At 31.9% G+C, this 20,162-nt stretch overlaps 2 protein-coding genes across 2 annotated transcripts; one reads left to right on the forward strand and one right to left on the reverse strand.

Annotated features, from left to right (window-relative positions):
• Positions 1–2,028: 2,028 nt before the first annotated feature.
• On the reverse strand, positions 2,029–4,451 carry LOC137822417 (uncharacterized). The gene is made up of 5 exons (XM_068627305.1): positions 3,867–4,451; positions 3,427–3,636; positions 2,530–2,979; positions 2,302–2,439; positions 2,029–2,148 (listed from the first exon to the last, which is right to left on the reverse strand). The coding sequence occupies exons 1-5, from the start codon at positions 4,449–4,451 to the stop codon at positions 2,029–2,031; spliced, it is 1,503 nt and encodes a 500-aa protein (XP_068483406.1).
• A 1,612-nt stretch (positions 4,452–6,063) lies between these two features.
• On the forward strand, positions 6,064–9,647 carry LOC137822865 (cationic amino acid transporter 1). Its single transcript, XM_068627879.2, has 2 exons — positions 6,064–6,649; positions 8,113–9,647. Exons 1-2 carry the CDS (start codon positions 6,250–6,252, stop codon positions 9,477–9,479), a joined length of 1,767 nt encoding a protein of 588 aa, XP_068483980.1. The 5' UTR covers positions 6,064–6,249; the 3' UTR covers positions 9,480–9,647.
• The last annotated feature ends 10,515 nt before the right edge of the window (positions 9,648–20,162 follow it).

The raw sequence follows: 20,162 nt of genomic DNA on the forward strand, positions 1-20,162 counted from the left end.
CAGCAATGTAGAGAACACATGAGGATGCATTTCCATTAGGTGCCATTAATGTTCTAAGAGAAACATGAAATATAGCCAGAATTAATACTTTATGTCCATGCTCTTTCAACATCAAAGCCAGAAAATATGTGAGTGTTGAAATATTTTAATTGAATTTTTTAAATTAAAACATTGATTAATTACATTATATAATAAAAATTATTTTGATATTACATTTAAATTAAATTAATTCATAGAATTTTTAATTTAAATAATATTTTGAATTTATTATTATAGATTTAATTTCATGTTTAAGTAAAATTAAAATATTAAAATATTACTTTAGAATGTTAATTTTTAAATTGATTTTAACTATTTCAGTATTATACTAAAATTAATAATTTTATTGTTATATTTAAAATATTAAATTTATTGTTATTCATTTAAAATATTTTATAAATTAACAATTAAGACACAAAATCGACACAAAATAATAGTTTATAATTTTATAAAATTTAGTTACTCCAAAATAAATAATAGTAACTAAAAATTTAAGTCTTTATGATAATTAGAAATAATAAATGGTTTTTAATTTCATTATTTTTATTAATAAAAAATAGTCTCTAAAATAGATTAAAAATACTAAAAAATTATTTCTAATTACATCTTAATAAACTATTTTATACATTAAATAATTTTTAGTTTATAAAATAATATTTAAATTAATCGATATAATAATTAATTATTTTTTTTCTTTAAATAATTTATATTTTTTACTGTAATATTTTCTTTATTTAAAGATTTCATTTTCTTAGTCACGTCACTTCTTTTCTAAAAAGTAGTCCCTTTCTAAGGATTCACTTCAAGTATTAAGGAATTAATTTGTCAACTTCATGCATAGCTCTTTCTCTTAAATCATGCTTAAATTGACTTACTGCATTATGGCATAAGCAATGATCCGTCTTATGTTTTTTTTTTTTATCAGCAATGAATAAATAAAATTTAAAGGGATACTTCAGGGGTATCCCAACCCATATACAGTAACCAGAAGTGGACTTCCTATATCATCCACAAAAGATGCTCTCCTTTATGGTTGAAGCAGAACAACCTTAAAGTGAGAAAACCATACCCAAAAATATAACCAACAGGTTACCTCAAAGCAACACTCAACTTTACCGAAACTCCCAGGACCGAGGCCACCTACTTTCACCTCGCCACGCGACTACACACATATGGAGAACGCCGCTTCATCGATCGCGATCATGTTGACCTATGGTGAACGCCGCTTCATCAACCGGCGATCATGTTGATCTTTGCATACCTTCGGCGACCACTGACTACGCACGCATGGAGATCGTCGTTTCCTCGACCGGCGATCATGTTGACCTTTGCATAACTTCGACGACCACCGACTACGCACGCATGGAGATCGTCGTTCCATCGACCGGCGACCTTAACTTCGACGACCACTGACTACGCACGCATGGAGATCGTCGTTTCATCGACCGGCGATCATGTTTACCTTGTATAACTTCGACGACCACCGACTACACACATATGGGGAATGCCATTTCATCGATCGGCGATCATGTTGACAGCGCCGCTTCATCGACCGGCGATCATGTTGACTTTGCATACCTTCGACGACCACCGACTACGCACACATGGAGATCGCCGGCGATCCCCAAAACCTGCTTCAGCTAAGTTCTGCGTCAAAACCTTCGACTACTCACGCATGGAGACCAATAGAACACCCCGCTTCAGCTAAGTTCTGCGTCAAAAGATCACCAGTCACAGTAAAACCACCAAACCAACTGCCTTTTGTCTAATGTCAGGTATGCTATGGAATCTTCTTGAATGGCACAAGCCGTGCAAGGGCTCTTCTACTTCTTCCCAACATCAGGGGTGATTAACTTGGCAGTCCTTGGCTCCGAACCAGTTAGACGCATGGTGAGTTATATTGGTCCAGAATTTACAGCAACTCTGCTTCCAAAACGTTCCCAACATGCCTTAGTTCACTTGCTTCCCTTTAGGTACCTGCAACAGAGTCTACACCAGATTGTCCTCACTGTTCATAACCAACCTAGTGGCAACCACAAAAGGCACTACCAAAAGATAACGTTCAGCCAGGTTGCCAAGAACAAAAATCACACACATCACCATTCCTCCCTAGACACCTCAGAGGCCACCAAAAAGTTTAGGTATACAACAGAACCGGCCAACTTAGGAAAAGGCCAATCTTGGCCCCCTTCATTTATAACTCCCGATACACGACACTGGATTTAAGATCCAATCAACGAAAGAATAATCGAACCTTTGTACCTTGTGCTTCATCCATAACCAGGATTTAAGTTGGGCTTTTTGGAACACCTCTTCTGCGTCTACAGCACTTTGCTTAAACACCACCGAATTTCTGTGCTCCCAAATACCTTTCCACACGGAGCTTTGTTTGTTGTTGGCCTGAGTTAGTAGGAAGCTCTCAAAGTGGCTCATAAGTACATTACTTTCTACAGACAGAATGTCGATCCATCTATGACACAGGCTTCATACCCGCAACGCCAAATCACACTCCATAAAGAGATGTTGACTTGATTCGATCTTGTCATGGCACAGTACACACGTGGTAGACTCTAGCATCACCCCTCTCCTACTCAAACACTCTCTAGTTGGCAGTCTATCCAAAAGGGCTCTCCATATTGTAGTTAGGACATTGGGGAAGGCCCTTGCCTTCCAGAGATACTTGAACACTTCACTTTGACGCCCTCCGTCAGTACTAGCTAGGCACAGATATGCTGATTTCACTGTGAAGCACCCATTTTCATCGTTTCCCCATACCCGTACATCTGACTGCTCCTTGTTAACACATACGCTAGAAATGTGAGTTACTAGCTCTGTTTCCAACTCCTTTTCCCATTCAAATCTGTCTCGCCTCCAACTTAAGGTCCATCGCCATACTAACCCTTCCCATGCACCCACCTCTTCCACCCTTTGCCCCTGATTCTGCGATAATGAGTAAAGTCTGGGGAACAACGTTTTGAGTTTAGTGCTCCCAACCCACACATCCTCCCAGAATCTCGTTTTATTGCCTCAACCTAGCTTCCATCCCATTTGTGCTTGGAACCATCCTTCTCCACCTCCCTCCCTGCACGCTTTATTGAGGTCCCTCCACCACCAAGATTGCCTTTTTAAAGGCGTTTGCATTGGCTCATCTTCTGGTCCATATTTTGACTCCAAGAGCTCCTTCCATCTTCCTCTTTCTTCCGAGTGCCATCGCCATCTCCATTTAGCCAGTAGGGCGTAATTAAACTTTTGGATATTAGTAATCCCCAGCCCTCCCTCCTCCTTTGGTTTACACAAGTTCTCCCAGTTTACCCATGAGATCGGCTTCTTCTCCTTCCCCCACCCCCACAGAAACCTTCTTTGTAGGCTAACAATACTCTTGCATACTGAGTTCGGTGCTCTGAACAGGGATAGGTAATACAGAGGTACTGCAGTGAGTACTGATTTTATAACACATATTCTCCCGGCCATGGATAAGAACCTCCCTTTCCACACACTGAGCCTGGCTTTCAGCTTATTAATAACTGGCTCCCAAAACTTCTTCCTCCTTGGGTTGCCGCCCACTTCAAGACCCAGATACTTAAAGGGTACTTCCATCTGAGAACAATTCAAGGTCTTAGTGTAGCATAGAAGGTTGTCTCTATGGACATTAACGCCTGCTAACTTAGACTTATGAAAGTTGATCTTCAACCCGGACGCTACCTCGAAGCCCCTGAGGATAGCCTTTAGGGTTACCACGTTCTTGAAAGAGTCCTCACATACAAACAAAGTGTCGTCTGCGAACTAAAGAATACATAGCTAAAGCTCATTCCTACCAATCTTCAGACCTGATAGGAGGTTGGCCTTACTGTCTGCCTCACTAGCCCAGTTAGTCCTTCTACAACTACTAGAAAGAGAAACAGGGCTAGTGGATCTCCCTGCCTCAAGCCCCTTTGTGGTTTGAATTCTTCCGTCGGACTTCCATTGACCAGAACAGACACTGTAGCAGATTCCATACACCCACGAATCCATCTGATCCACATATTGTGGAACCCCATCTTGTGTAGCATGTCGTACAAAATCTCCCATCGAACCGAGTCGTAGGCCTTTTCAAAATCTACCTTCAGGCATAGTCCACTTCGACCACCCTTTCTAAGATCCTCGACAACTTCATTGGCCATAAGAACACTATCTAGTATTCCTCTATCTTTCAAAAAAGCCGATTGGCAGTCGTTTATGATCGTGGGGAGCACCTTCTTGATCCTTCCAGCCAGCACCTTGGATAGTATTTTGTACATAGCTCCTACTAGGGAAATGGGTCTGTAGTGGTCAAAATGAACTGGGTTCCTTACTTTGGGCACCAATGCGATGAAGGACGCATTACACCCCTTAGGTATGCAGCCTGTTTCATGCAACATATCCATCACTTCCATGACCTCACCCTTCAGAGAGCCCCAACTCTTTTTAATAAAATTGAAGTTGAAACCGTCGGGTCCTGGACTTTTTGAGCCTTCACATTGGGTCCTGGGCTTTTTAATAATTAAGTTTTACTATCAGTCTGATATTGGATTTTTTTACATCCAATATTATGATTTTGTTAAATAAAAATTCATAGGTTAACATTTTAACTTTCTCATTTCTCATAGGAAATCAAGTACACATTTTCTTTAGGAGATGAAAATTCATTTTTGGAATAAGCAACCTCTAATATAAGGAAATGCTTTCATTTCAAATTGGGCCACCATTTTTTTCTTTAAAAGCTAATTTCTATATTTCATATCTCTTACAACAGTAATGAGTTGTTCTTTATAGTCAAAACGAAATGAAAAGCATAGGAAATTCATATGATCAATTGCTCCTAAATCAAGAATTCAAACACCTTGAAATACGTGACTAGTAGTATTGAATGCACCATTTAATAGTTAAGTTCAATTATTATTTTTAAATCTTAATTTTTTTTACCATAATTCGAATTTGGTATAACTTCATTACACAAAAATAGACTAAGTAATGTCATGAGATTGCTCAAATCATGAGAATACTTTTAACACATCATTAGTAAAAATGATTTTGCTTATATCTCTTTAGCTTTTATCTTGCTTAACGAGTAAACGAAAATATAAAAAAGGTATGCATGGTGATTGGAATCTCAAGCTACCCAATTTCCAAACAAAAGAAAGAAACAAATGTAGATGAAGAATGAAATAAAGAAAGGCATAATTTTGAGACAAAAAAAAAGAGCACACAAAAATAGAAAAGACACATAAGTTAGAGTAGAAGACAAAATAAAGAAGACGACGCCATGTGAAGAGAGCAACACGATGGGATTGATATCCTAGAAAAAGCGACATGGTATGTCACTTTTAGAGAATACGAAGAAAATGTTGTACCATCGTAACAAAAGAGAAATGTATTGTATCATAGAAATTGTACAAGTTTATTTTCACAAATAATTCAATTTTAAAAGCAACTCAAAATAAATGTAAAATATTATTAAATTGACACGTAAGTAGGTGCATAAAATAGGAGGTGAAAAAGAAAAATTATACAAACTTTGATACATCAGTTTTAAAACAAAATATATAATAAAAATAAATTTATGATTAAATAATATAAAAAATATTATTTTGATAAGTGTAAATGAAAAGAATCAGTTTATAATGTTTGACCAATACAGTTTTAAAATTATTTCTCTTCCTAATTATAATCTGGTAAAAAATTAATATATCAGTTAGTATTAAGAATTGTAAGATTATTTTGTTACTGAAAAATTAAAAGACATGAGAATCTATTATAATAATCTAATGATATTTTAAAATAAAATAAAAATTAAATATAATTAAAATATTAATTTATTGATTATTAAGTATATATTTATTATTTGAGTAATGATGCATTTACGAGACCCACATTTTTTATATCACACTACAATTTCTAATACTATTATTTTAATATTTTTTATATCATTTAATTACTGAGTTATCATTTATTATATATTATATATATTTTTATTTAAACCCATAAAATAAAAATTTAGAAACTCTCAATGTTCTCAAAAGCATCATTTCCCATATTACTTGTATGGTGTAAACCTATGACCAACCTGCAAAATATATAGGTTTTGATAACAGACAAAAGAGAGAAGAGTGAGTAGCTAGTGCGAGAGGTCTGATACCAAAAACACAGATAGAAAGAAGAAAGCTTGGTACCGAAACGCAGAGTCATATACTGATGGACGGAGGAGGAGTGCGGAAGAGGAGGGGTTGCTCCGTTCAGAAAAACGACTTCCTCCCGGAGGAATCGTTCAAGAGCTGGGGGAACTACAAGGCGGCGCTGCTGGAAACGCCGCGGAGGCTCAAGGACCGATTCCTCACGCGATCCAATGAGCGAGTGGAGATCGGCGAGATGACGGTGCGTAGCAGCCACCAGATGAAGAAGACGCTCAACTGGTGGGACCTCATCTGGCTCGGCGTCGGCTCCGTCATCGGCGCCGGAATATTTGTCCTCACCGGAATGGAGGCCAGGAACGTCACCGGTCCCGCCGTCATCTTGTCCTTCGTCGTGTCCGGTTTCTCCGCCATGCTTTCCGTCTTCTGTTACACAGAGTTTGCCGTCGAAATCCCCGTTGCCGGTGCGTGACTCGTTCCTTTTAGTTCCTTTTTTTCGCTGTTTTTTAGTGTGATTTACAAACTCTGATTCTGATCTTTTTTGTTAGGGTTATAATTAGTTTTGTTTTATTCTCCACTAGACAAAAATAACAGTTTTTTACGTAAAAGACGAAATTAAAATTTTGGGTAATTTCGTTGAATGTTCAAAATTGATACCTCCACATCATTTCAATGTTTAATTTATAAAAAAATTAATTAGGGTTTTTATTTGCCTTAAAAATTTTGAAATAAATCTTTTTTAATCTCTTGAATTAAAAAATAAAATACTTTGACTATCTTAAAATGTGAATTTAATCCCTAAACCTTAAATTTTAGGAAAAGAAGTGGTAAACATTCAGTTACATTTATTAAATTTAGTGTTTAGAAATTATTTTCCATTTCGAAGTGCTAATTTTGTTTTCAAAAAAATTGGAGGGTCAAAGTTAAAACTATTTAAATTTAAGGGTTTTTAATAAAATTAAATGTTTAATGAATAAGTTAATGTGATCCCTAATTATCAACTACAAAAAATAACATTGTATCCTTATTAGCAGAAATTATGATTTAATAATTAGCTACAGTAACATCAGGTCCTGGTTACCTAACATTATATCCTCCTTAATTAGGAAATATTATATTAAATCTCACGTATAAAGTCAAGTGAAGATATTAGATTTTATCAGAATTTGTGGACCTAAGTCTTTCATATCATTTATTAAGTCTTTATATTATTTATTTATTTATTTGTAATTAATAAACATATTTTTAACCGTTTTTTATTTCTACTGATTAAATTTTATCAGCATAATCTATTTTGTTGATTTTACTATTTATAATTATAACATCATCAAAATTAATAACAAATATTTGTTTTAAAAATTATTTTTATAAATTTTAACATTTATTATAAAAGGGAATACCCAAAAGAATAAGTATGTGTATTTTCATTAGTTTATTATCTGAAAATTTATTTAGCAGTCTATTTTATAGAAAAAAAAACTTATAAATAAACTCATAAATGAAAAATCTAAAAATATTAATAAATTGTGTTCATTATATTTAAAAATTACTTTTGTAAATATTAATATTAAAAATAATAAATAAATAATAACGGTGAGTTATTATAATAAAAATGTATCCAAAAAATGGAAAGGTTTCATTTTATTATAGAAAAAAAAATCATAAACTAAAAGAATTAAGTAATAATGAAAATAAAATAATGCAGAAAACTAAAAGCTTGCTTACTTTCAACAGCAGCATGCTAATTACTTTCAACAGAAGCATGCTTACGACCACAAATTTACAGAATTTCTCTATAAAGTATATACTTGCAATACCTATAATAGCGTAATATATACATATATACATCATGAATCAATAATGTTCTTGAATTTGCCATCAACTTGTTCTTGTTTTCTTGTTTTGTTTCTCTTTTGTTTTTCCTTAGGTGGGTCATTTGCCTACTTGAGAGTGGAGCTAGGAGACTTTGTGGCCTTCATAGCCGCCGGAAACATCCTTCTTGAGTACGTAATAAGTTGTGCCGCAGTAGCAAGGTCATGGACCTCATACTTCGCCACCCTTTGCAACAAAAACCCTGATGATTTTCGCATAGTGATCCATAACATGAACTCCAATTATAGCCACCTTGACCCTATAGCTGTTCTCGTCCTTGTACTCGTATGCATCCTTGCGGTTCGCAGCACCAAAGGCTCTTCAATCTTCAACTACATTGCCTCAGTTGTACACATAATCATCATTGTCTTCATAGTCATAACGGGTCTTATCCACGCCAAGCCTCAAAACTACGTCCCCTTTGCACCCTTCGGTGTCAGGGGCGTGTTCCAAGCCTCAGCTGTTCTCTACTTTGCCTACGTGGGGTTTGATGCTGTTGCAACCATGGCTGAAGAGACCAAGAACCCTTCAAGGGACATTCCAATTGGGCTTGTGGGCTCAATGTTGATCGCCACATTGGCGTATTGCTTGCTTGCAGCCACACTCTGCCTCATGCAACCGTATACCAATATAGACGTGAACGCACCCTTTTCGGTGGCGTTTAGTGCTATTGGGTGGGATTGGGCTAAGTACATTGTTTCGTTGGGGGCTTTGAAGGGAATGACCACTGTGTTGTTGGTGACTGCTGTGGGTCAAGCTCGCTATCTGACTCACATTTCACGCACACACATGATGCCTCCTTGGTTTGCTTTTGTGGATGAGCACACTGGGACACCTGTGAATGCCACAATTTTCCTGGTTCTGATCTCAGCTCTGATTGGTTTCTTCACTGACCTTGAGGTTCTCTCTAACCTCTTGTCGATCTCCACTCTCTTCATCTTCATGTTGGTGGCAGTTGCTCTGCTTGTGCGTAGGTACTACTCGAGTGGAGTCACAACAAAGAGCAACCAAATCAAGCTCATTGTGTTCATCGTGGTGATCATTGGCTCTTCATGTGGGATTTCATCTTATTGGGCACTAAGTGATGGTTGGATTGGTTATGCTGTTTTTTGTCCAATTTGGGTTTTAGCTACAGGAGGGCTTTGGCTTCTTGTTCCAAAGGCAAAGGAGCCAAAACTTTGGGGGGTGCCTTTGGTTCCATGGCTACCTTCCATATCTATTTTTATTAACATATTCCTTCTTGGATCTATAGATAAAGATTCGTTTATTAGGTTTGCTTTTTGGACAGTGCTTCTCCTGGTTTACTATGTCCTCTTAGGGTTGCATGCTTCTTATGATAAAGCTAAGGAGTTTGAAGCACAAAGTAGTGCCCAAAGGGGGGTGAACACTTTGGAAGATGGGGTGGTGGTGTCTTCTACGTAGTAGACTCTCTCTAGTATTTTTACTTTTGTGTCTTTGCTTTTGTTTTTGCACTTCATTTTATATTAATGCCCAATTTAATTCTGTTCTGTAAATAAAATATGTTAAGTGCTTTAGAATGTGATTTTTATCATCAATTAAAAAAGTACTCATGAAAACTGGAGTGAAAAACTGGTAGTAAACTTGATAAGTATGTTTAAATGAATTGCAAAATTTGTCAGAAAAATAATAGGTTAAAGATTAGAAAAATTCGGTAAAATCGATTAAAATTGGGCCGGAAAAATATATTAAATTATAATTGTATTTTTTTAAAATATAAAAATTAACCTGAATATTTATCATTTTCCTTTTTGTTTTACATGTAAATTTATTACTGATAATAAATATTGATGCATATTATTTAAATTTTTATTTAAGTATGACAACATATTTTTATTTACAACTTTTTATGTCTAAAACTATCCGTGATTATGTGAAACTTAAAACTATGAAAAAATAAATAATATATATATATATATAATAGAATAGAATTTGTGGATTTGACATGCATTTATTGGTATAAATTAAAAAACAACATATTAATGATGTTTAATGACGTTTTATCAAAATAATTTCAAAGATCATCTCAATGTCTCAAGGGGATAGATAAAATAAAAGTATTTACGCAATGACTGGATATGCCTTTGAAGAGTTTCAATCTGGATTTTGCAATTATAAGTATTATGGATTCATTTTTGTATGTCACTATAATTAAGAATATAATATGCATACATTATATTACGATGTTGAATGGACGACAAACATATAATATCAATTCAAATATGGGTTTGGCAGCAGGCAGAGGTAAAGAAAGGTGAGCAAATCAATTCAAATTTTTATTGAGTTTTTATATAAGAGTTTGAATATCATAACTTAAATGTTTCATTTTATTTAATTTATTTATTATAAATAAATAAAATGTGATAGTTAAGGAAATAATATCTCATCGGACGATATATTTAATGATTTTCATATTATTAACATATAAAAAAAACACATTTTTCTAACAAACAAATAATTTGGTGAAATTTTGGACATCAAAATATTAGGGTTTTTTTACCATGATGGAGTTATCTTTTTTTGTTTTTATCAAAATGGGGTCCGTTTAAAAAAAATTATAAATTTAGGCAAGTCGTGCCTAATTGGGACGACTTCATATGCAGAAGTCGTCCCAATTAGGCACGACTTCTGCCATATCATACTAAAGTCGTGCCAACATGGTACGACTTCTGCCTTGTCATACTGAAGTCGTGTCAACTTGGCACGACTTCTGCCCTGTCATACTGAAATTGTGCTAACTTGGCACGACTTCTACCACGTCATAATTTTATTTTATTTTTTTAATTTTATTGTTTATATATTGGGTAGTAAGTTATGTAATGTTGAAAATTAATTTCTTCTCATCATTACGTGTTCTGTAAAATCATTACTTCTCATGCTATTTTTGCAAATTCACAACAATAATTCTCTATTTATTTTCCAAATATAATAATTTTTCATTTATCTATTTATTTCCAAATTCAATAACAATTTTATTCATTTTTTAATTAATCAAATAATCAAGTTATTGTATTACATTACCGTCAAACATGATCCATACATGATTATCCAATTTTTTGTTCCTTAAAACTAACACTCTTAGAAAATTATGTATCAAATTAATTTTTAACATTACATAACTTACTATCCAATATATAAACAATAAAATTAAAAAAAAATGACGTGACAGAAGTCGTGCCAAGTTGACACGACTTCAATATGATAAGGCAGAAGTCGTGTCAAGTTGTCACGACTTCAGTATGACAGGGTAGAAGTCGTGCCAAGTTGGCACGACTTCAGTATGACATGGCAGAAGTCGTGCCTAATTGGAACGATTTCTGCATATGAAGTCGTGCCGAATTGGCACGATTTGCCTAAATTTGTAATTTTTGTTAAACGGACCCCATTTTGGTAAAAACCAAAAAAAATAACCCCATCATATGGTCAAAAAACCAAATATTAGCAATCATTTTGTAATGTAATACATAAATATTTTATTGTTATATATATTTCTTTAAAGAAAAGGTGGCTTTAGAATATCGATCAAGATATTATTCATAAATGCTTTCTAAGACAAAAATTATTTATAAATGGCCTAAAACATAGAAAATTTAAATGAACTACTATGTGTATCAAAATAGAAATTAGTAGTTGTGAAGTTTTTGTTAGATGGCTATATAGGTGCTTGTATTTTACACTTCTTTTCTGATTTGAGATTCTTGTATAAGGATTGAAATATCCTTAAAATGTTTTGTTTAATTTTTTTTATTCTTTGTCGATAAAAAAAATCTTATTTTCAAATATTTACTTACATAGATTAAAATTGATATAATGTATAATTTTTAAAATATTTTAAATTATAAATTATTTAATCACTTTGTTATTTATATATTAGTTGAAAGGGTTATTTAGTAACAACTTTTTACATAGATTTATGGAATAATTAATATAGTTTAAACTATAATGATATGCTAACTAGTAATCTGTATTAGAGATTTAATTAATAGTTAATGTAAAAGTCATCATTTTATGTTAAAAAATAATATTGTTTGTTGACAATATTCTTTATTATATATAACACACAAGTAAAACCAACTACCTATAATGAACTTAATTAACTCAATATGATCGTAAAATAATAATTAATATGATAGTTGATTTTAATGTAATAGGTAATATGATGACTATGAGTATGACATATATTAAATTTGATTCATACTAATAGATAATATAATAAATTATGTTTAGATTGAAGTAGATTATAGATAAATTAAATGTGATTCATATGTTAATATTGTTAGTATCATTAATATTGTTAGTATTATTATTATTGTTAGTATTATTAATATTTTTAGTATTATTAATATTGTTAGTATTATTAATATTATTAGTATTATTAATATTGTTAATATTGTTAGTATTATTAATATTGTTAGTATTGTTAGTATTGTTAGTATTATTAATATTGTTATTATTATTAATATTGTTAGTATTATTAATATTATTAATATTGTTAGTATTATTAATATTGTTAATATTGTTAGTATTATTAATATTGTTAGTATTGTTAGTATTATTAATATTGTTAGTATTATTAATATTGTTAGTATTATTAATATTGTTAGTATTATTAATATTGTTAGTATTATTAATATTGTTAGTATTATTAATATTGTTAGTATTATTAATATTATTAATATTGTTAGTATTATTAATATTGTTAGTATTATTAATATTGTTAGTATTATTAATATTATTAATATTGTTAGTATTATTAATATTATTAATATTGTTAGTATTATTAATATTATTAATATTGTTAGTATTATTAATATTATTAATATTGTTAGTATTATTAATATTATTAATATTGTTAGTATTATTAATATTATTAATATTGTTAGTATTATTAATATTATTAATATTGTTAGTATTATTAATATTATTAATATTGTTAGTATTATTAATATTATTAATATTGTTAGTATTATTAATATTATTAATATTGTTAGTATTATTAATATTATTAATATTGTTAGTATTATTAATATTATTAATATTGTTAGTATTATTAATATTATTAATATTGTTAGTATTATTAATATTATTAATATTGTTAGTATTATTAATAATAATAAGTATAATAAAAATCATAATAAAACTAAAGAATTTGCTTAATGTAGTGGTTAAATTTTACTTGGTTGCTGAAAGATTGCTGAAGGAATCTGGCTTCGAATCTCATTCACTGCTAATTTTATTTTATGGTGCTAATATTTACATACGGATTTTGATCCGTATGTAATAATCTGTATGTAATTCAGTGTCCCATTAATTTCATTAATTCATTGCTGATAAAAGAAAGACAAATAAAGTTTGATAAACTCTAGACATATATATGGAAGTTAAAAGTATGAATGGATGAATTAGCTTAAAGTTGTAGATAAATAAAAATAATATATAAGTTGTGAAGATATATAATACACGAAGTTTCTTACAACTAATTTAAGATTAGAGAATCATAAAAATCAACAAACACACTCTGAAGCATATAACTTTAGATGCATTCAAAAACTTTTATACAAAAGTAAGTCAACCTTGTTTTCACTTATAGTTACATTTAGTTTTTATTTCTTAAAGAAATTTTAAAAGAATTCCAAGAAAGTAAGAATTTAAAAAAAAATATTTAAAAATTAACTCACCTCTCTTTATCTAATAAATCATTCTCTTTTCCTAACACTTTGGGTGCAAGAAATTTACTTTTCTTTATAAAAAAATTATGTTCTTAAAATATATCTAGTATAAAAATTCTAAAAGGGAGCATGAGATTTTATTTTAGTCTAACTAGAACTTACCTCATTTTTTTAAGATTCTCTTGTTTGCTCTAATTTTGAAGTCTTATTATTAAACCCACATTTTTATAACTTTTTTATTTGTGTTTTAACTTTTTATAAATTAAAAAATGTAAGCTTAATATTATTTTTTTAACCTATTATTTATTTATTTATTTTAATTTGACCCCTAATTAAGTCTATTAAATAAATAAAAATACTATAATATGTCATTTTCAAGATTCAATCAATTTCTTAAAATTTTTAAATTGTAACAATGTGGTTTTTTTTTTTTCAATTTGAATCATTGGTTTCATAAGTTCTTACTATTTATTGGTTATAAATCTATTAGACGTAAATTAAAATGTTAAAGATTTGTTTGTTAATTGGATGGCAATTTGTCACGTATTCCATTTTAACAATTTGAGGGGAATTGATAGAATATTTTATGAACTTATCAATTTAACTCAATCCATAGAGTTTGATCTTGAATTACATGAACCATGGTCAAAAAATTCACATAAGAAAAACTCTATAAGGTGAAAATGTATCAAAAGCCTCATGGCTCGGGCTCAAGCTCAACTCATGGGTTAATTTTTAAAGTACAAAAATTATTTAAAAATATAAATTAACAAAAAAGTACTTAAAAAAGTATTTATATATGAAAAATATTTACTCAATACAAATACAAATTCAGTATGAGGAAAGAAAAGTTGGATTTAGGTCAAGTTAAATCAGACTACATCATCTCAAACTGGTTGATATGGGCCTATGTCAAGTTGAGTTGGGCCACATCAGGTCAATTGAGTCAAACAATATCAGACGAGTCAAGTCGATTCCACTTTGAGATAGTATCATTCTCATCCTAACGTCGTCCATCAGGGGTAATCACCGAAGGTCGATTATCCTCAGCCATCTGAATAATATATGAGTGTGATATAGACCGGAACCTCTCCAAATATGCTGGAACACAGGCTCCAACATCAACTGATAATACAAAATCTTATACGAGGTTAGCATTAAAATCTAACCATCGTCATTCGATCTCAGATGTGGAGGGATCGCCATGATGAACGGTGGCTGGATGACAATACATTGTATATATCCAAATTGTTTGAGTACACATTCAGGAAAATGCATTTGCTTGCAAGCCCTCAACCGAATCTACCTTGAAAATAATGCAATCCACTCAAAATGACGCAATGCTTTGTGCTCTTCATAGGGCATCCATTAAACAACACGTATACAAATGTTATCTAATTGCATCCGAACAGATGGAAGTGTGGACATCCTACTCCTGACCACATATTTCATACACCGCGACTCATCCTCAACATAGTCATTCTGAAGTTGTCGGTGTCCAACAGTCGGAAAGTGCTCGTATATCCACAATGCCAATAAAGTGACATACCCAACTAACTGTTTAGTATTCACATAGCAACCATCTCCCACTGCTCATACATGTGGGTCAAAGGAGTTGTTGCCCACGAGTATCCCTCAGTCATCGCAGCTACATCGGAGCTCGGGTACGTGTAAAATTGTTCGATAATAAGGAGGTGCAACAAATTCGACACATCATCCAATGTGATAGTCAACTCACGTATGGGCAGATGAAAGGAATTTGTCTCTATGTGCCACCTTTCTACAAAGGCACACAACAATCCTTTGTCCATCGGGTCATAGCTTGTCCCAACAAATCCAGCTAAATCTGAAAACTTTACTGCAGTTAGTATCCCAAGATGAGAAGCACCCATCTAATTCATTTTTCGGCCATGAGACATCAATTTTAACTCCCCTCGATCCTAATTTAACCAACCAAAATCATATAAAATATACAATTTAATCAACCAAAAATCATATAAAATTAACAATGAACAAATATCATATTACAACATATTTACTTATCACACCATTCCATAAATGTATGGCCACATGGTCTTCATAACCTATCAATAGTGTCCCATCCAGTGGACTTCCGGGATAACCTTCACCTTCTACTTGAGGTGCGCCTTCATCCTCCACCTCCATTTGGGGTTCGACTTCTTTAGGTTCAACATGTTCTGCATCTTCATGTTCAACATGTTCTTCATCTTCATTAACATGTCTTCTTCTTCTAACAGAGACTGTGGGACGTAGACGATCACCTTGTGAACCTCCTCCCCTAGTCTTCACCATTTCTATTCAATTACACCATTCAAGTTAAATCAAATTACAAACAATGCACAGTACGAATTCAGAAATATGAAAACCTACTACGGATCCACCAATCTGGAATGTTATTCATCTAACATTATAGTTATAAATTTAACAACAAATAAAGTGTGAAACTAAATTTTACTATTTTATAAAGTACATCATTTATTTAAAAATAAATAAAAACTTCATTTCAACAATCAAAATTAAAGAAACTAATCACTTATTTAAAAAAAATGTATTATCTTGATTGAAATTCTTGCAAGTTTGGTTATAAATAATGAATGAGTGCATACTAATCCAACCCTAAAACTCCTCTAGTTCGACCCAATACAAATTATAGAATAGATTATGATTTACTAATTTGAGCCAATACAAATACACAGTAACAACAACAACAATTAATATTCCAGAAACAAAAATCCATAATATTACCTAAAACAACAATCTGAAATATTACCAGAACCACCAATCCAGGATTTTATCGAAAGCATCAATTCGAAATTTCTGCGGATTTCATAATCTAAAATGTGAAAAAACATATACGGATTCTCTATTCCGTAAAACTATCAGATTTCATTGTCTGGAATGATATAAACGAAGTGCGGAAATGAAAATTTGAAGAAAAACAAAAGTACAAATCCAAAAACAAAAAATTTTACTTACCTTTAAGCACCAAGTTGCTAAGACCACCCTAAACCACCAGAGATGTGTGAGATTGAAAGGCACCGAAATGGAGTTCTGCAGTTTTGCAGTTGCAGCTGCACAATGTGTGGGAAGAAGAAAATAATAGTGAGAGTTTTAGGGTTTTTAGGAATAGATTCCGTTAGGGACATTTTAGGGTTTTTAAAAATAATAAGGATAATTTAGTCTTTTCATAATATTATGGGGTGCAGGAAGAAACTGTCATCAAATAATTATCCTTTTTGTCATTAAGGGTCAAATACAAAAGTCACTTTGGTCTATTGATTTTTTTAAAAATCACATTCGTCATACTTTTTTAAAAAAAGTATGTAATTTGGTCATTCTATTAAATCAACGTAAACAACATTAAGTGATGATGTGACACATAGAGGGATTGCACGTGTAATTCCAACATCCTTCTCTTCCCTCCATCCATTCTCCCTCATGAGCCTCATCTTCACCCTCACCCAATTGCATCGCTACAACTGCCACCACATTCTCCTTTATGCGCCTTCACCCTCTCCCGTTTCTTCTGTTGCATCAGTGCTTCCACATGACCTCCTGCTACTCTCCTTTGCTTTGCTTTCAGAAACAATCAAAATACATTGAATATCATTCTAAACCATAAAAAAAAAAAAAAACTAAACTTCATTGATTAAACCTTATGCTTTATCAACAAAATCCATAGGATTTATCAAATTAAAAAAAAATCTTATATCCAATCATAATAAAGTTGAAGAACCCTATTCCCCCTCATTCTCCTCACGTTATCAAATAAAAGAGAAAAGAGTGAAAAATACAATAAAATAAAGCCATAAAATATCCAATTTAATAAATAATGATCAATAATAATAATTTCACAAAAACTAAACATCAAAAAACCCAATAAAAAAACTAAAATACAACCCTCTTTTTTAACAAAATTTAATTTTTCCCATTGAAAATAAATATCCTCCAAAAATATTATGCAGAACACATAAATTTGAAGCCCTAAAATACAAAATTCTCAAAACGAAAAAAAAAAGGATTTTCCACCTTTTTTTCTTTTAAAAAAATAAAAAGTATTATAAAGAATTGTTTGCATATCAAAGGAGATGCAAGGAAGTAGACACAATTAGTGTTCCTCTTCGAGGCCTCATTTTGCGAAGAGAGTGAGTTATTGAAGTTGAATCTGAAGTTGTGGTTGTGGGGTAACCACAATTTTCGTTGAAGTTGAAGACCCCAACCCAAACAAATGAAAAAAGAAACGAAGAGTAAGGAATGGCAGTTTCTTCCTGCACCCCTACATTTTTCTTCCTGCACCCCCACAATGTTATTCAAAGACCAAATTGTCCCTATTATTCTTTAAAAACCCTAAAATGCACTTGAACTATATTTACATTTTGCATTATGGATTATGGAATCCAGAAAATTTTCAGATTTGCACTTCCAGTAAAATATCGAATCCATCAATCCGTAATTCAAAATATGCATCATTCAAAAAAAGCATTCTGGATCCACTAATCCGTAACAGAAATATGCATTCTGGATTCAAAAATCCGTAATTTAAAAAAAAAGCATTTTGAATCCTTGAATCCGTAATAGAATTAGACTTCCGGATTCAGCAATCTGGAAATCAATAATTTATGCAAAAATTGCTTCAGGAACACTCCCTCATCCGGAAAAAAAAATATTCAGTTCCAGATTCATGAATCCGTAGCACACTCTCAGATTCCTATTTTCGGTAACCACGGTGTCCTTTTTCAAATAAAATATTAAGGTCAATTTCAGGATTTAGAAAATTGTGGGGGTGCAGGAAGAAAAATGTAGGGGTGCAGGAAGAAGAAGTCGTAAGGAAAAGATCAAATCATAGACAAAAGGCAGGAGAAGTTGATGGATGCAAATCTCAATATGAGAAGAGATAATTAGTAGAGGGTAGTTTCTTCCTTCACCCCCACAATTTTGTAAATTCCAAAACTGACCCCACAATTTTGGGATTTGGGAGTGTATTATGGATTCATCAATCCGGAAGTGAATCATGTTGCATTCCAGATGAGGGGGTGTTCCGGAAGCAAAATTTGCATAAATAATTGATTTTTGGATTGCTGAATCTGGAAGCCTAATTTCTATTATGGATTGGTGGATCCGGAATGATTTTTTTCAATTATGGATTTCTAAATCCGAAATGCATATTTTGAATTACGGATTGGTGGATTTAGAATGGTTTTTTCAATTATGGATGTTTTGCATTTTTTTATTTTGGATTAACACTATCATTCATGTACTACCGGAAGCATCAATCCGAGAGATTACCGGATGCACCAATCCAAAAATTTACAGGAAGCGTCAATCCAAAAATTTACTGAATTTCATAATCCGGAATACAAAAAAAAAATGTACAGTTTATATAGGGACAATTTTGTCTTTGCGCAACTTTTTGGGGATGCAGGAAGAAAAATGTAGGGGTACAGGAAGAAACTGCCTCTATAGAGAGAGTTGTCAAAGAAATTGAGATCAGAGCTTAGAGAGAGCAAGAGTGGGTTCAAGTAAGTGAATGTGATGGGCTTATACGAAGCATAAAGAAGAGGGTAAGGGTGAGCCTAGTCTGGTTCCAACTTTTGTATTCAGGCAAATGCTTCCTACACCCAATCATTTTTAACCTCCACCCAACATATTTTTTAAATTTCTAAAAATGTCCTTTATTTTGGAAATTAAAATCCTGAATTGAAGATAATATATTGCGGAAAAATAAATCCAGAAGTAGTTATTGAGTTTTGGAAATAAAAATCCGAAAACAATAATTAAAATTCTATTTCAGATAAAAAAATTTGAGATTGAAAATAATACATTTCCAAAAAAAAAATTTAAAAGAGAAATTATTGTGTTCTGAAAATAAAAATTCGAAAAAAAATAAAAAGTCCATTCTAGATAAAAAAAATCCGTTATATAAAAATTCATAAAAAAAAAAATCCGGAACATTTCGAAAAAGGGAATCAGAATGTATTTTTATATGCACCTATTTTTTTTAGGACATTTTTGTGTTTTTCACTGGAATTGGTGCAGTGATATGGTTCAGGAAGCAATTGCCTTGTTTTTATTTTAGAATTACTCAATGTGTATGTTATAGAATTTTTGGTTCAATGAGTTGTCAATCACAAATAGGAAAAAAATTATATATTTAAAAAAAATTATGATGAAATAGATTTTTTCTAAAACTAGTAGACCAAATAACTTTTCACCCTTAATGTAGTTAGCAAAAAATAATTAAATCTTAAATTACTGTTCTTAAGACTAAAATTTCAACAAAATTATTTAGACTAAGATCTTATATAAGATTCACGTTTTTATCCTATGGCATGCTTCAATAAAAAATTATTTTAAGACCCAAGACTTTTAAATTAAAAACATTCTTAAAGATGAAATG

Source organism: Phaseolus vulgaris, chromosome 9 (genome assembly GCF_051622355.1).
Source record: "Phaseolus vulgaris cultivar YP4 chromosome 9, ASM5162235v1, whole genome shotgun sequence".
NCBI lineage: Eukaryota > Viridiplantae > Streptophyta > Magnoliopsida > Fabales > Fabaceae > Phaseolus > Phaseolus vulgaris.

Bases quoted from the DNA above. Each gene is read 5' to 3' on its own strand.
- LOC137822417 (XM_068627305.1), bottom strand. From the start codon at position 4,451: ATGGAAGTGATGGATATGTTGCATGAAACAGGCTGCATACCTAAGGGG. The intron at 3,637-3,866 runs GTCTGAAGATTG...AATTGTTCTCAG, and splicing joins TAAGGCCAACCTCCTATCAG to ATGGAAGTACCCTTTAAGTA. The intron at 2,980-3,426 runs GTATGCAAGAGT...TCATTATCGCAG, and splicing joins TGTTCAGAGCACCGAACTCA to AATCAGGGGCAAAGGGTGGA.
- LOC137822865 (XM_068627879.2), top strand. From the start codon at position 6,250: ATGGACGGAGGAGGAGTGCGGAAGAGGAGGGGTTGCTCCGTTCAGAAA. The intron at 6,650-8,112 runs GTGCGTGACTCG...GTTTTTCCTTAG, and splicing joins CGTCGAAATCCCCGTTGCCG to GTGGGTCATTTGCCTACTTG.